We start from the raw sequence: 18,271 nt of genomic DNA, 5'->3' as shown, positions 1-18,271 counted from the left end.
ATTACTCTAAAGATAAATCACAAACCACTTAGATAACCCTAACAGCTTTTCACAACCTGCACCCAAATCTACCTAACCAAGCTTATAGTCAGATCCACAAAGTAAACCTTCAGTTATGCTACACTCTTCTTCTTACCTATCCCTGAATATCCTTGTCTATTCATTCCTTTTTTGCCGCTTGCAAATATTATCTCATTAGCCTTTCCACCTACCTGAAGTGTCATTTCCCATCTCCTCTACCTCTACCAATCCTCCAAGGATCAACTCATCATCAATCTCCAAAGCCTTTCTTGGGCCATTCAACATGTCTCAGAATAATAACATTACATATTACATCTACTACTCTTCTTACATTCAGCAGCATTAGTCCATCTGTGTGTCTGTGCCATTGGCCATCCAGTTTATTGATAGGTATATAGCCTAATATTACTCAGTACTGTATAACCTGAAAGAATTCTGAGAGAACTAGAAAACATGGAAACCTAAAAATAATTTAAAAATTATATAACAATTTCAATTGCATAGCAATTACCATTTAAAATATTTATATGAACCTCTTATTCAAAAATGCTCTGTGCTCAAATGTATAGAACAATAATAAAGATGAGTAGAATAGACAGTTAAGAAACAATCAACAACAGATTAACTCAAGTCATGACTAAGGCCATTCTTCCACAACATGCTTAAGAAAAAAGGGCAGAAAAGTAGATAGTTAAAGAGGAGAAGAAAAATGGGGAAACAGAAAGCAAGCAAAAATGCAAAGAACACTGCCATATCTTGGCCTCAGAGCAATTAAACAAAATACATGAAATGAAATGTTATTTCTATGTCAGACCTCTCACCTTTCACTAGAACAGTTTCAGTTCTATGTTCCTTCTCTGTCAAATAGCTTATGCCATTGGTACATGTATGCATTAACGTGGAATAGCAACAGCACTGCCAAGTGCATAATTAATTTGGAGACAAGTTTCTGACAGATATAACACATAATTGATACCTCTTTTAGTGTCTTAAATTCATCTTGTCTACCTTCTCTTAAACTATAAAATTTCCAAGGATCCGTATTTTAGAAAAATAACAAAATAAAGATCATGGATCCACGATAAAAATAAGTCATTTCCAAAAAGTAGATCAGTACCCCCAGGCTAGGCCTAGAGGTAAGTGGGATATGAGGAGTGACTGCTAATAGATACAAGATTTATTTTGGCATAGATGAAAATGTTCTAAAATGATATGATTGTGATGGTTGTACAACTCCATAAACATACTACAAAACCACTGAACTCTATACTTTAAATAGGTAAACTTTAGAGCATGTAAATTATATTTCAATAAAGCTGTTTAAATAAACAACTACCTCATTCCATAACTTAGAATCTCCAAACCACTCATTTTAAACTATATGTATGAAACGTATAACTCATTTAATAAAACAGAAATACCTATTTTTAATCTGTAAATTTCACCTGTTAATTTCTGACGGAATTTAAAGTTGCTTAGTTCATCACAATCATTTTTATCATGAAATAATGGGTTTCGTTTTCAGTTGTACAGGAATTATATACATCTGACAATTACAAAGTAAGCAGTGTTAGGGAAGACATGATATCTTACTTTGTTCATAATCACAGCTAATTCCTCATGGTAGTATTCTAAATAGGATTCTAACAGATTTAATAATTGTTTTCAGTTTAGAACATAAGTAAAAGCCAAAGATGGGGGGGTCATAAAAAGTTATTCAGAAACTATTTTATGACCTTGCCATAAGCAAAATTACATAATCCATAACATACTTTCTAGGCCTTGATGTATTCAAGTTCTAAATGTCTAAGTACTATAATACAAATAATTACATTTATATATTCTCATAATGTCTGATGTATTTGTGTAATACTAGCTATTTTTATTAGTATTTCATGGTATATCTCTTTCTATTCTTATATGTTTAATCTTATGTTTAAAGTGTATCTTTTAAACCCAAAATGACAAACTTGCATTAAAAGGGGAGAGATACATATTTTTCAAAAGTACCACTATCATAAAAGAGAAAAAAAAAAGACTATAAATATTCAAGTTTAAAGACAACTAAATGAAATACCTGATCCTAAACTGGTTTCTCTACTGGAGGGGCAAAAATACTGCTGTATAGAACATTACTGGGTCCGTTGACAACACAAGAATATAGACAGTCGAGTATATACCTTGCTGTCAATCTTTCAAAGAGAAATGCATGTGTGTGTCCATATATACACAGAGAAAACAGGAAAAAAGTGGTAAAATGTTAAGAACAGCTGAATCTAAATAAAGAGGTATATGGCTCTTTGTACTATTCTTATTCTCACAACTTTTCTACAATTTTAAAATTATTTAAAATTTTTTAAAGTAATAAAATATCATAAAATGCATCTCTTGAAATAGCATGGTTGAGTCTTGGTTTTTTTTAAATCCAGTATGATCTCTTTCAACTGGAGTATCTTGTCAATTTATATCTAATGTAATTATTGATATGATTGGTGCTAAGTCTATCACCTTGCTTTTGGGTTCTATTCATCCTCTTTGCTTTTTTATTGTTTCTTTCTTCCTTGTTCTTTTTCCTTCTTTCCTTTCCTCTGAATTAATCAAAAATATATTCACTGTTCAATTTTATCCCCTCTACTGGCTTCTTAGCTATGTATCTATCTCAGAATTTTAATGTTTGCTCCAGGAATTGAAATAGGCATCCTGAACTTATCATAGGCTACCCTAAACATTATACCACTTCATGTATTATATAAGAAATTCACAACAGCATGGTATCATTTACTCCCATCTTTTGTGTAATTATTGTCATATACTGCCTTCCAAAATATATTATAAAACCCACATATACCATGATTGTTTTTGACTTAGACAGAAATTTTAAAAATTCTTTAAATAAAAATAAATCAAGAAATGCGGAGGGGGGAAGCATTTTATTTTTTTGTCCACATATTCGCCATTTCTGGCCCTATTTACTTTTTTTTGTAGATCTAAGTTACCACCTGGTATTATTTTCCTTCAGCTTGAAAAAAAATTTTTTTTTTTTTTTTTGAGATGGAGTCTCGCCCCGCCGCCCAGGCTGGAGTGCAGCGGCGCGATCGCGGCTCACTGCAACGTCTGCCTCCCGGGTTCAAGCAATTCTCTGCCTCAGCTTCCGGAGTAGCTGGGATTACAGGTGCCAGCCACCACACCCGGATAATTTTTTTGTATTTTTAGTAGAGACAGGGTTTCACCATCTTGGCCAGGCTGTTCTTGGACTCCTGACCTCGTGATCCACCTGCCTCGGCCTCACAAAGTGCTGAGATTATAGGCGAGAGCCACCGCGCCTGGCCGAAAAACTTTCTATAACGTTTATTTAAGTGTAAGTCTAGTGGTGACAAATTCTTTAAGTTTTAGTTCATTTGAAAATGTCTCTATTTCAGCTTCATTTTAAAGAATATTTTTGGTAATACAAAATCCTAGATTGACAATTTTTGTTTCTTTTCAACACTTTTGGAATGACATACATTGACTTCTGGCTTGCATTGTTTCTGATGAGATGTCACTGATAATTTTTATCACTGTTTGCTTGTAGGCAATATGTTTTTCTTCCTCTGGCTATTTTTAAGATTTTTTTCTTTGGTTTTCATAATGTGCATATGTATGTTGATTTTCTTTGTGTTTATCTTGCTTGGGATTTGTTAGTTTCTTGCATCTGTGCGTTTATGTTTCTCAACAAATTTCAAAACTTTTCAGTCATTATTTCCCCTAATATTTTTCTACCCCAATCTCTCTGTCCTCTCTCCTTCTGTACCTGTAAACCACATAATTGTTAAGCTGCATAATATCCTTGAAGATATTATAGCTTTGTTCATTTTTCTTTTGTCTATTTTTTTCTCTGTGCTTTGATTTGGATGGTTTACATTGATCTAACTTCAAATTCACTGATCCTTTCTTCTACAGTATGCTATCTCAGCTAAATCCATCTGGTGAATTTTTCATTTTATTATTTATTTATTTATTTATTTGAGATTGAGTCTCACACTGTCACCCAGGCTGGAGTGCAGAGGCACAATCTCGGCTCACTGCAACCTCCACCTCCTGGGTTCAACCAATTCTCCTGCCTCAGTTTCCTGAGTAGCTGGGATTACAGGCGCCTGCCACCACGCCTGGCTAATTTTTTTGTATTTTTAGTAGAGACAGGGTTTCCCCATGTTGGCCAGGCTGGTCTTGAACTCCTGACCTCAAATGATCCACCTACCTTGGCCTCCCAAAGTGCTGAGATTACAGGCATGAGCCACTCCTGGTGGGTTTTTCATTTTAGATATTTATTTCTATCAACTTTTTCATTCTGGTTAAGAGTCACATTTTCCTGCTTTTTAACAAGCATAATAATTCTATGCCAGACATTGCGGGTGCTTTGTTATTGAGAAACTGAATTATGTTGTCTTACTTTAGAGAGAGTTTTCTTCTATCAGACAATAAATCTACAGGTGGATCAAGATGCTGAAATAGAGGCTTGGTTTGGGGCTTTGTTGTATGAGATCTATAGTAGCCTGTCTTCTACTCCTAGAATGGCCCTACTCATAAGGTGTGACCTTTCTGAGGTCACCGCTGAAAGCACAGTATGTTCAGCAAGCTCTCCCCACACTGGCTGGTCTGAGCTCCAACACTGCTGAGAAGCTTCCAACTTCTAAAATCTTCATTCAGCTCACAGTCCCACAGTAGCTGTTTTCTGCCAAGCCTTGTGGTGTACACAGCTTCATATCTGACCAACAGGCTAAGAGTCTGGAAAGTATTCACGAAGAAGATGCAGGGATGAAGGCAGAGCTCACCTAGTGTGTTCTTTTTTCTCAGTTGACTGTGCTGACTACCTAAGTTGCTTACAGCAAAAGGCAACTTCATCAAGAAGAAAAACAGAAGTCCTTAATTCTAATTATTTCTAATCTAGCTTTAAAATCTATTATCTTATTTCATACTTAAACAGGGACATGAAAGGCACACATTATTTACATAGGACGGATGAGTAAATCAAGATGCAAAATGTTAAATAACCAGTCTCCAACCCAGAAAGATACTTTATTCAATACACAAATATTCACCAAGTACCTAGTACAGGCATGGTAATTGACAAAGCAGTAAAAAGAACTTAGAGAATATAGTTTCAACCAATATTATTTCTACTGAACCACCAGTAAAGCATATACACTGTACCAAAAGTTGTCTAATGAATGAGAAACCAGGAATCATGCAATCCACCAAGAACATGCCTACATTCGAAAAAATGACTATAATTTACATTCATGATTTACTTTTTTCTGCAAAGACTCCTATTTGCCATGGAAGTAATTTCATTCTTACACAGTTACGTTTTCCAATTCCCTACATATACTTAATTTTTTTCATATTAGCAGATACTATCTAACAAAGTTACTTCTATTTAGTTATGTCAAACTTGCTTCAGCTAACTCTTAATTATATTTCTAATTTCCATCTGGCCAAATCAAATATATTTTGCTCACACATGGAGAAAATATATAATACAATTTCTAAATATCATTTCAGCAGCATCATACCAGAGAGTAATATCATTCCTCTAATCTTCAACCAATCAAGCAAAGTGATACATTTATACTTCACAGATCTATTCTCATCTCTCAAAATAAGCTCTTGTTCTGTCATGTAACCCAATATATGCACAAGTTGACTCTAAGGAAATAGTCAACAAAATTAAGCTACATACATGTAAGAACATTTTAATATTTTTTACTTTAATATATGACTAATTCCAGTGAAGTATACTACAACAGAAAGACAGATACTATACATATTGAGAATATGCTTCTGTTTTTAAAGTCTGCCAAAAAAAAAAAAAAAAAGAAATCTGTTAAAAGGTTTTTTTTTTGTTTAGATGGAGTCTCACTCTGTTTCCCAGGCTGGAGTGCACTGGTACAATGGCTCACTGCAACCTCTGCCTCCCAAGTTCAAGCGATTCTCCTTCCTCACCCTCCTGAGTAACTGGGATTACAGGTGCCCGCCATCACACCCAGCTAATCTTTGTATTTTTAGTAGAGACAAGGTTTCACCATGTTGGCCAGGCTGGTCTCAGACTCCTGACCTCAGGTGATCCGCCTGCCTTGGCCTCCCAAAGTACTGGGATTACAGGCATGAGCTACTGCACACAGCCTGTTAAAAAGTATTTTGAAGATGGTAGAAGTTAATGCCATCAGCAACATCACATTCAAATGCAAGCATTACTTTCTCACCCTGTTTATGACTCTCAAGGTAATGTTTTAGGTGGCTTGTTGTTGCTGTTGTTGTTGTTATTCTAAACTGTTACTCTGAATCAAGATGACACCCTTTGTAAAAGGCTCTTACCTGTAGAACATCTTGGATCTTCACCCATACATCTGCCATGTCATAGAGTTTGATATCTTCCTGCTGAGTCACTGGAGTCACTACAGTGTCCTGCAGGTATCCCAGGACCACAGAGTGTGCAGTGGCTACAGCATTAAACTTGTCAAACAGTAACTCCAGCAGTTCTAGAAGCAACCTAGTGACATAAACAAATAAATAACATTGACACATATATACATGCAGATAAATGGCTTACAGTGACCTGCAACAAAAACATCAAACTAAAGTAGCACTCTCACTCTACAATGTAAACAGCATAAACGTTAGATTTCAGCAGATGTGAATTCAAACAACTGTATTATCTTAAGCAACTTTTAAAAACTTATCTAAGCCTCAGTTTCCTCTGCTATAAAATGGAAATGATGTAAGAATTTTAAAACCAATTGTAAAGCCCCTAAACCAGCAACAGCATCTCAATAAACATATGTTGCCTCTTTAACATAGCTCACTGGTTACAATACTACTACTATGTATTCATATTGGCAGCTTCTCCAAGGAATGCACGCATTTCAGACAACAGCTCAGATGTAACACAGAATATGCTATTCCCTAGCAATAAATTAGGCACTTTGATAAGCATATTAATCCATTTAGTCAGGGAAAGCTGCGCTTACTACAATCCAAACGCATGGCCCGAGTTGCCTGAAAAAAATATATACACCTGCCAAGCAATCTGACTTTCACCACAGGGAGAAGCTCAGGCATCCACATTATCTCATTCATCATAGTGAGATATGCTGGACACATATTATTACATCAATTTTATATACTCAAGGACACAAAATAAGGTTGCAGTGCAGCTAGGCCTAGAACAAAAGTTAATTTCCATGTCAGTACATTTAGCCACCTAGCTCTCACTACAGTTCTAGAATGTAGATGTATCTTTAGAAATAGCACAAAGATTTATGTCAGAGATGCAAAGTAATTCCTCTACCACTGAGACTTACAGTTTCAATGATCACATAGGCCTGGAATCATCTTTTCCTCCTCTGAACCTGTATACTATTTTGCCCTGCTTTTAAGGAACTTATCACGTGAGCCTCACATATGTGGCTCAATAAATGTCGGTCATATTTCTTTATATATAGATTTTTTACCTCACTTCTCCATTATTAATCTTGCAGAGTAGGCACTGCTTTATACATCTCTGAATACTTAGGAGCACTTAGAACAATAATTAGCAAATACTGTTGAATGAATTTAACATGTATAGGATGAACAAGTACAGAAAATTTTGCAATGTGAGCTTTATTGTATATTTTGTGGCTCTCAGCTTGTAATTCCTAAATATACTGATAAACCAACTTGGAAAGTTGAAAAGGAAAGCAAAAGAGCTTGTCAGCAGTGTCAATTAACAAGGTTTTATTACCATAAATAAGGGGTTATAACTACAATCTCATCAAAACGTACAGCACATTATCTATTCTACGGCTTCTTTACTGCCCAATTATTGTAATTAATGTGCCAATGTGACAGCCCATAACTATCTTCTGGTAAAACCATAATATCTATTTGACACTATAATTTGGATGAGACAAAATCAATAGAGTTTATGTAGTACTCCCAGCCTAGAATATACATACATAATCCAGACGTTACACATTGTATTTATAAATAGAAGTCATTCTACCTTTTGATTGATGATTCTTTGTAATCCTTTAAAGGTCAAATTCATATTTATACTCACATATATCTAAAATAATTCTTCTTTCTCATCTGTGTTATTGAAGAACTACTCAAATATTAGCAGAGATACATACAAGATACAGAAACATGTGTCTAAACATACCAACTGAAACACTTAATGTGGTGCAGGGAAATAAGCCGCATAAAACTGGTATCTGGCATCATACACAGATCAGTAACTTAATCAGTAAATACCTGATTAAGTGAAAGTTCTCCTTTTCCAACAAAGATTTATTCTAGGTATGTAAGACTGTGGTTCTCAAATACAAATCTACAGCCTTAATATGTTTTTGAGTGGTGGATAGCAAAGTATGAATAATATATGGACTTTTCACAAAGGTAAATTTATTTAACATTACATCTTTTGTACTCTCTTGATAGGAAAATCTTAGTTATTTTCTGCCATGAATGGCAGTTATGTTGCCAAATGTCCTTACTGGAGAAAATTAAAACTTAATGTATGTTAACGTAAATGTTGGGGTATCCAAAACATGGTTTGAAATCATATTGATCCATGACATTCAGATGCCTGAGGTACACTGGTGTCTAATGTCCCAGTGGCATGAAGTTCTAGATACAGGATTGTGAACCAGCAGCAAAGTTTTAATGGAAAAGTGGCTCCTCTTGTTAGGGGTGCTGTTATCTGGTTATCTCCAGAGCCAATGAGTTCCACAACTGCATACCTTGCCTGTCGGTCAAGGACAAGAGCTGCTCAGCAGCCAGGAGCAGTGCTACATTTAGGGAAAAAAACCCAGTAGAGAATAGAGGTGTAAGATGAGATTCACAGTATCTATTAACATCTTGAAAAGAGCCATCTCTTAATAAAATGCTGACACAGTTCCAGCTTCTGCCACTCCTGGAGGCTCAAAACCAAAACAGGCCTGTTCCTCTAGTGTGGCCATCACAGCCACAGGACAGGCTACACAGGGAGGAAGGAAAGGAGATGCAATAGTAGCTAGGAGACAGATCACAAGTGGTGACACTCCACTTGCAGCTCGACCTATTTTGAGACCTCCAGCCATTTTAACGGGAGGAAAGCTCTCTTCCACCTTACCAAAGCACAATGGTGTCATGTTATTTAATAAAACCCACAGCTCTCACACCAAAATTTAAAATGTTTGTGCTTCAAATGATACCATCAAGAAAGTAAAAAGGCAATACACAAAATGAGAGAAAATATCTGTAAATCATTAATCTGATAAAAGACAAATCTAAAATCTTACACTCGTAATAAAAAGACAACTGAACTTAAAAATGGACAAAGGATTTAAATATCCATTGCTCCGAAGAATATATATGAATGCCCAATAAGCAAACAAAAAGATCCTTAACATCATTAGCCATCAGAGACATGCAAATCAAAATCACAATGAGCTAGAACTTCAGTCCACTAGGATGGCTATAATCAAAAAGCAAAGCAATAAAAGTATGAGTAAGGATGCAGAGAAATTGGAACTCTCATACAGTGCCAGTGGGAATGTAAAATGGTACAGCCGCTTCGGAAAACACTTTGGCAGTTCCTCGGGACATTAAGCATAGTTACCATATGGAGCCAGTGATTCCATTCCTAGCTCTATACCCAAGAGAAATGAAAACATACGTGCACATAAAATCTTGTACACAAATGTCCTTAGCAGTGTTATGCGTAAAAACTCAAAGGTAGAAACAATCCAAATATCCATCAACTGATAAATGGATAAATAAAATGCAGTATATTCATACAATGGAATATTATTTGGCCATAAAAAGGAATAAAGTACTGATACATGGTACAATCAGAATGAACCTTGAAATTACTATGGTAAGTGAAAAAAAGTCACAGAAGACCATATATTATATGATTATGGTAATATAAAATATTCAGGATAGGCAAATTTATAGAGACACAAAATATATTAGTGGTTACTTAGGCTGGGGGTGGGTGGGAACTGACTGATAAAGTATATGGGATTTGTTTTAGGGAGGACATAAACTTGCTGGAACCAGAGAGTGGTGACGGTTGCAAAACTCTATGAATGTATAAAAACCACTGAATTGTATATTTTCAATAGGTGAATTGTGCAGCAGCGAATTATACCTCAATATAGCTGTTCAAAGAACAGCAGCTGTGGCTCTGAGTGGGGAGAGGGAAGATCCAACACCTCTCTAACAGTGAAGAGGAAATACATAAAATAGTGAAAAATGAAACTTGGCATCTCAAAAACCGAGGTGTTGTGAAAGCTGATTCCTTTACATTCTTACTACCAGGAGGACATCAACTTTTCTCTTTTAGCTCACTTGGTTTTTTGTTTGTTTCTCCTTCTTAAATAACACGTAAGAAACAACAGATTTCCATTCTTTCCCAGCACTGACACTTTCTACATCTTTCATTATGAAAAAACTCTCCCAACTTCTCCAAGTATCCCCATCTGCAAAGCGAAAGTATTAATTAATAACTGTTCTAAGAGACTCACAACACTGCTGGAAAAATCGAATTAGAAAATAGAACTAGCTGAGGTAATGCTACAATTCTAAAGAGAGGGGAAGGTTCAGGTTTCCTTTGTCTGAAATTCTGGCTTGAGCAACACTGAGGAGAATGGTTAACCTTTCCTGTGTGAAAGCAAAATAAATCTTGGGACTCCAAAATCACTAAGACAAAGGGAAAAGTCAAGCTGGGAACGGCTTAGGGCAAACCTGCTTCCTGTTCTATTCCTTAAAGAAATAGCTACTAAGATTTTTTTAAAAAGCTACATACCTCCCTCACAGTTTGTCCACACGGAAATTCCTTGTGGACAAAGAACAGACAGAACTCAACATCATGTCTCTGGTCACTGAGATAAATTTGTATCTGATTGCTTCCTTTGGAAAGGCTAATCAGAAACTCAAAAGAATGCAACTGTTTGTCTCTATCTATCTATGACCTGGAAGCCCCTCCTCGCTTCGACTTGCCCCACCTTTAGGGATGAAACCAATGTATATTTTACATATATTGGTTGATGTCTCATGTCTCCCTAAAATGTATGAAATTCAAAATAAAAATAAACAAGCTGTGCCCTGACCAGTGTGGGCACATTTCATAAGGACCTGTGCCCTGACCAGTGTGGGCACATTTCATAAGGACCTGAGTCTATGTCATGGCTACGTCCTTAACCTTGGTAAAATAAACTTCCTGAATGGTTGAGACCTGCCTCAGACACTCTTTGGTTTATGCTTGAGAGAGGTGGGGGGAGAAAGAATTAAAGTAAAACCAGAAATCTGGAAGGACACCGGGTGCGGTGGCTCACGCCTGTAATCCTAGCACTTTGAGAGGCCGAGGTGGCGGATCACCTGAGGTCGGGAACTGGACCAACATGGAGAAACCCCGTCTCTACTAAAAATACAAAATTAGCTGGGCGTGGTGGCGCATGCCTGTAATCCCAGCTACTCGGGAGGCTGAGGCAGGAGAATCGCTTGAACCCAGGAGGCGAAGGCTGGGTGAGCCAAGATTGCGCCATTGCACTCCAGCCTGGGCAACAAGAACGAAACTCCATCTCAAAAAAAAAAAAAAAAAGAAATCTAGAAGGAGAGATGTTGGGTTTTTATCTGGATATGTTAAGTTTAAGGTGTATATCCTTAGGTAGTCAGATATGCAAGTCTGGAGCTCAGCAGAGAGAATGATACTGGAAATTTTAAAAGTGAAAAATATTTGAGGAGATGAGACCACTCGGGGATAATATGCAGAATAAGAAAAGCAAGTGAGGTCCAGGACCAACACTCCAGGAAAGAGTATCATTAAAAAGATGGTTAGAAAGTAACTAAAGAGGAAGAAGGAAGCCAGGGAACATTGCAGAGGACAAAAGAGGAGAGAATACCAGCAGAGTAAAAGGCTATGGTAAGGCTAAGAGAAAGAAATTTACAACTTAAGGTCCCCAGTGACCTTGACAAGAAGGGTTTCAATGGATCATTGAGTGGAACTCAGTAGTGGGATAAGCAGTGAATGACTAATAAGGAAAAAGAAACCAAAGTCAACCATACGTTGTCCCTCACCAGCATGTACACTCCTTTAAAAAGCAAAGGAGAAAGGAAGACAACGCTCCCCTGATGCAGCAAAGAATAAAAGACATTAGGAATCACTCACATAAACAGGATGTAAATCTGCACTAGCTTGGCCCAATTTAAAGCTACCAGAAATAAACTGAAATATGTTGTTAATATTTATATACACTCTCTGACTGCCCACAAGATTGAGAAAGAGCTGTTTGCCTTTAGCTGGAGGCACACTGAGGATGAAAACACAACGCCCCATTGAAATCATTCCCTGCCCCACTCCCACCACAAAATATTAAATAAAAGAAATAAAACATTATGTTGCAGCTAGCTCAGTTGCTTACATCCTGCTAGGATCAAGGTTTTCACCACTGATCTAAAAAAGACAAAAGAGTGGCAAGATCATGAAATTATCTCATGATTCCTTAAACTGAATTGAATTAGTAAAGGCCCAAGAACCTTAGAGATTTTAATTTCAATTAATTGCGATTTCTACCCTTCAGAAAAAAATAACACACCCCTCTCTCACAGGTTATTTCTAAAGTCACAAAACAGTATGTAGTAATACTCAATACAGCATCACAGTTGGTGAAAGAAAATATTAATCCTGGATGGCAATGTGGTATAAATGCCAGTTAGAAACCTGGACTTGAATACCAGCTCTCTAGACTTCTCCAAATTTCAGCTTCCTCAGAAATTGACTGTGAGAGCTACATGCAAAAATATATATGAATGTAACACTTAAAACAACAGCAAATTAAAAGTTACAATGTTAATTCCTATATCTTTAACATTTACCATCTAGAGGAAAAGGAGATAAGAGATACTCTGGATGTTCCTAAGGCCTAGCGCATCTCTCTCCTTCTTACAGCTTGGTTAGTAAAGTCCTGCTTATATTCCACAACGATAATTCTGTATCATTCTAATAAAAAGCTCCTCTTTGATTAAGTTAGGTGATTTCAATTTCTGGCACTTATAACCAAAATAGACCTAATCCATAGAGTAAGAGCTAATTCTCTCTTTCCTCTGTGATTCTACAATCCCTCCAAACAAACAATTACAATGAACTGAGAGAAGTGACAAAACAGGCATGCGTGGCCTCCTGGGCCAGAAAGTGAAGGCAGAATTCCTATTTTACGGTTCTTTGTAAACACATCTCTCCTATAACACATGGACCAATGTCCAGAATGGAGAAAACAGTCAAATTTTGAGGGCAAATGAGTTCATGAATAAAAGAATGAGCAATGCAGAATGGCAATATGAGCAGAAGTCTAGGATGAAAGATGATGACCTGGGGTCCTTCTTCTACAAGGGGCAGGTAGTTAGCTACGTGTCATAATGGAGGAGATCCCTAAGAAAGTAAGACTGAAATGAAGTATCAGTGACAATGACAATGAAATCATGACAGCAACAAAAAGGAGACCTATGCTCATAATAGCCACTCTTTCCTAATTATTCACAACATTCTGAGCCCTGTGTTAAGTACTTTACTTGGATTATCTCATTTCATCCTTAGGACAGCCCTATGAGGAAGGTACTACTTTATCCCCATTTTATAGACAAGGAAACTGAAGTTCAGAGATAAGAAGAGAACAAAGGACACAGTTTTGGAGAATGTCCCTTTTTAGGGGTGTTAGAAAACAAGGAAACTACTTTAGAAGAGAGGCCAAAGTAAGTACTCTATGATGCTAGGGAAGCCAAGGCTAGAAAGAGAACCAACTGTCTATACTGCCTCTTCCTTCTCACCACAAACAGGTTTTCACCCCTGGAACTCTACTAAAACATCTGTTGCTAAAAGTCCCTAATAATTATTTTGCTCCATCCAAGAAACCCATTTTGGCCTTTAATCAAACAGCCACAGCACTTGTTTCTACTGCCCACTCTTGCCTTCTTGAAACACTGGCTTCCACTGGCTCCACAACCCTCCACTCTTCTGCTTTCCTGCCACTTCTCCAGTTGCTCCTTCTCAGGAACCTCATCCTCAGCCTGTTCCTTAAATGTGGTAAACTCTTCTCAACCCTCAAACTCTCTCTAGCTGAGCTCATTCGCCCCTAATCTTCAATTATCTACCTGCTATCAACTCTCACACATATCTCTTGGCCAGATTACTCCACTGAGCTGTAGACCTCAAACTTAATATGACTTAAATGGAACTCATCATTTCTTCCCCAAACCTACTTCTTCATGTTCTGTACGTCAGTAAATGGTAATGCTTGCCCCAGCAAAAAATCCTTACCTGCCCTCCTCCCTCATACCCAACGCATCACCAAGTCTCTTTACTGCTACCTCTTTACTCTCTCTCAAATAGGCCTCCTTCACTCCATTGTCACAGTTACCTTGCTCATGCAGGCCATGCTGCCTTTTGCCAGGATTATTAAAACTGTCCTCAAACTAGTCTCTCCTTCCCTGCAGTCCTTTCCTCTTCCCCCCTACTGTAAGCTCACTATGGGTATGAGTTTCTGATTTATTACTGTATTCCAATATTTGGCATGACACCAATTGGCAAAATAACATACGATAGGCAATAAATGAGTATTTGTTGATGAAGGAATGAAAAAGTGGGCTCCAGCAGAATGGGAGAGAGGCCTGATTACAGATGAGGTGGTAAGAAAAAAAGTGTTATAGATTATAACCTCCTGATTTTAGAAGCCCTCTATAAAAAATATTTCACACAAAACTAGGCTCTCAAAAAGGTAACCTTATAAAGCTAAACACGAGAACATGAAGTAGAGTTACGAGCTGAAAGATACACACTTTAAGAGCCAACTTTAATAATATGGCAATAAAATATATTTTACATTTAAAAAACAGAAAAGTATCAGGATGAAGAAAGTGTTAATTCCTTAAACACATATCCAATTACCCAGCGGGTTTTAAAACCAGACTTCCTAGAGAAGTAAAATGTTATTTATTCTCCAGATCATCTACTAACTTAGCAATCCCTGGGTATCTCATCTTCAAGTGCTACCATGAAAAAAGGCAGAAGGCTAAGAAGAGGCACATGTTAAGAAACAGTCACAGTTGCAGAAGGCAAGAAGCATCAACAGTGTAAAGCTACATCATCAAGCTGTGAAAAATGCTCAATATTTAAGGTGAGGTAAGACTATCTGAATCTAAATTTAACATCCAGGGAACCTTGAATTAGTCATTTGGCTGGAAAACCCATGTTTGCAGCCAAGAAGCTGCCTTACTTGATCACGAAGCAAAGACACACACAAGGTAGAAGAATTAGTTCTGTTCTACTACTTATCTGCTGAGACTTTAATATCAGGGTTCTGCATTTCCCCACTAACAGACAAAGGCAATAACCACAGAATGTTTATTTCCCTACCACTATGCTCTAAAAGGTAAGAAAGTAGTGAACTCAGAGCATAGATTTTATATAAAAACTTTATAATTTTATAAAAAGAAATGTATAATCAATTAGCTAAAAATGGTCTTTGTTTTACCTGCCCATATGTCTCATACACATTTCCTTAATAAGCCTGGCTGAGTTACTATTTTTCATTTCAAATAGAACATGGAGCCCATTTAATCTTCAAGGTTATCTAATACTTACTTTTAAGGGATAGAAATACGTTTTACCACTTATTAATAAGTCTTCATGTAAAAAGGGGTTACTATTTAAAGAGTGCTGACTAATTCTCCATCTGCTCTATGAAAAGAGCAAGAAAAAATTAGTAGTAATATAGAATGAAACACAGTAAAAATAACAAGAATACTGAAGTGGGGCCTGGCGCTAGTCACTTCCTTCCTGTGTTACTCCCTCCTTGTCAAGTCAGGTTTCTGAGTTCTGGAGAGATGACTTCAAACATCTAATCCTGATGTACGCCAAATTAGTGGCTAAAATTAGAAAATAAACCCAGGCCCTCTTTCTTTGAATTAAAGTATCAGTATCATTCTTTTGAAATCCTTTCCCCCATTCCAAAAATAACATTTCATCATAGTGGAATATTAGAAAAATGATCCATAAATCTACTTCCCAGGGATAACAAAAGTTAAGATTTTAGGTGCATATTCTTAGTGCTTTGTTGTATATTGTTCTTAGTACAAGAATGCCCCTAGAGGAATGATTTAGATAATAAAATTTGATTCTCAAGTGACCGAATTAGAATCCAGGCACTCTGTGGCTGCTTTTCACGCTTCTCAACATGTCCAGCTATCTCTGAGGCCTGTCACTGACCACAGTGTGAGGTATGGGTAGGAAAATGGATATTTAGTACAGAGATCATCCTTCTGAGGACAAACAAAATCAGGCCCACAACATGGGTTGGAAACATCATCTTTATATAAGCCAGAAAGCAAACTTACATGGTGGAAAAAGACTACTTCTAATCTTAATTGCACCACGAACAAGCTTTGTGAACTGTCAAATTATTTCAGCTTTCACATTTCTCTGGGTAAATCTGGGATTAATAATAATGCCCCTGCCTGTGAGGAGGCAAGTGGTGAGGCTCACTCAGGTGAGATACCAGATGGCAGACAGCTTTGCAAAGCGTGAATACTACAAAACTGCAAAATTCTATGATGTTTGTGATGTTATCTAAAGAGTGTTCTCAAACTTCAGTGTGCATAAGAATCAACCATGGCATAGAGTCCTGTGGGCCCTGCACCCAAACATTCCAATTTAATAACCACTGCTTCTTGGAGAAATTTGCATTTCCAACTCTCAAGTGACACTGGTGATGTGGGTCCACAGACCCACTGTGAGTAGTGCTAAAAAAATATAATACTAATAACTTCCACTAAATTACCTTATTTGCATCTTTTTCTTATTTGTTCATTCATTAAAACTGGCCAGGCATGGTGGCTCACACCTGTAATCCCAGTATTTTGGGAGGCTAAAGTGGAAGGACTGCTTGAGACCAGGAGTCCAAGGCCAGCCTGGGCAATCACAGTGAGACACTATCTCTACAAAAAAAATAAAATAAAATAAAATAATAACTTTAAACAGCCAGGCATCGTGTCACATACCTGTAGTCCCAACTACTCAGGAGGCTAAAGCAGGAGGATCTCTTGAGCCCAGTGGGGTCAAGGCTACAGTGAGCAATGATGATTGGGCCTCTACATTCCAGCCTCGGTGACAGAGTGAGATCACATCTCCACAAAAATAAACTCGTAGGCATTTAATATCTACCATCCCTAAATCAGGCTGCAAACACAAAGTTAAACACTCCCCCTCCCCTTATAAACTCACAGTCCAATCTGATTAGAGACTATGACAAGAGGATGAGGCAGGAGCTAGAAGAGCCCAGACAATATGAAATCAGCCTGAGAAACACATGAAGGTGCTTTAATCATATATGACACCGCCCCTACACATCATCAATGGAATAATTTCCTTTGACATAGGTTTGTTAGTTTGTTTTTGCAATGAAAAGATCCAGTATTAGTCTGAGCTTGGAGTGCCTTTCCTATTACAGCACTAGCAAGTGTACAAAAATGACAAAACCTAAGGCAGCTCCCATTGTAGCAAACAGAGAAGTGGCCTTGATATAGCACGACGGCTGACATCTAAATAAAGTTATGACAGTCCATGAAACAGATTGTATCTATTCCTCTGACAGGTCAGATCTTTAATTTGAACCTGCTATAATATGTAAAACATGAGAAATCGAGAGTAGGTTTTTGTTTTTTTTTTAAACTTTGCCACACAAAAAAACAAAGGTTTAAGAAATGTAATATGTAGTAACATCTCTGGCTTATTCAGCCAAGAAGCCTTTTTCTAATGACTATAACCAAAGGACAATACACAACCAGAATGATAGCTGTCCAACCTCATGTTTACAAAAGAACTATGAACATTATCGACATTTCTCAGTCACTGTATATGTGATGGAGCTATTATCAATTAATTTATTTAAGTCTTACTAGGAAGTATATAGACTTGGGACCTTTCATGGTAATGATTATATATTTTAGTTAACAATTGGAGTAATAAGTCCCATATGTAAAAAGAATTAATTCATTTGTTCTAAAAATATTTCAGTTAAGCTGCAGGGGACATATCCTAGTTGAAGAATAGTGGGATTTCTTCTATATGTCCCTGGTTCATCCTATTCATCCCCTTCAATATTTAATAGTTGGGTATATTTAAAGCATGTTCTCACTGATACGTGTAATCAAAAGTAGAGATTTAATCAAATGGAATCATAATCACTGAAGT

The 18,271-nt window shown here is 37.0% G+C and overlaps 1 protein-coding gene across 2 annotated transcripts in view; it reads right to left on the bottom strand.

Moving 5' to 3' along the window:
• EXOC4 (exocyst complex component 4) overlaps positions 1-18,271 on the bottom strand; it is an 818,776-nt gene that overhangs the window by 688,992 nt on the left and 111,513 nt on the right. For both annotated transcript variants that reach the window (XM_007982965.3, XM_073009345.1), the window contains exon 7: positions 6,376-6,550. In XM_007982965.3, coding sequence (XP_007981156.3) covers positions 6,376-6,550 — 175 coding nt within the window. The remainder of the gene's footprint in view (positions 1-6,375; positions 6,551-18,271) is intronic.

This window comes from Chlorocebus sabaeus, chromosome 21 (assembly GCF_047675955.1).
Source record: "Chlorocebus sabaeus isolate Y175 chromosome 21, mChlSab1.0.hap1, whole genome shotgun sequence".
Lineage (NCBI taxonomy): Eukaryota > Metazoa > Chordata > Mammalia > Primates > Cercopithecidae > Chlorocebus > Chlorocebus sabaeus.
This window is presented reverse-complemented; position numbering and strand designations above follow the sequence as displayed.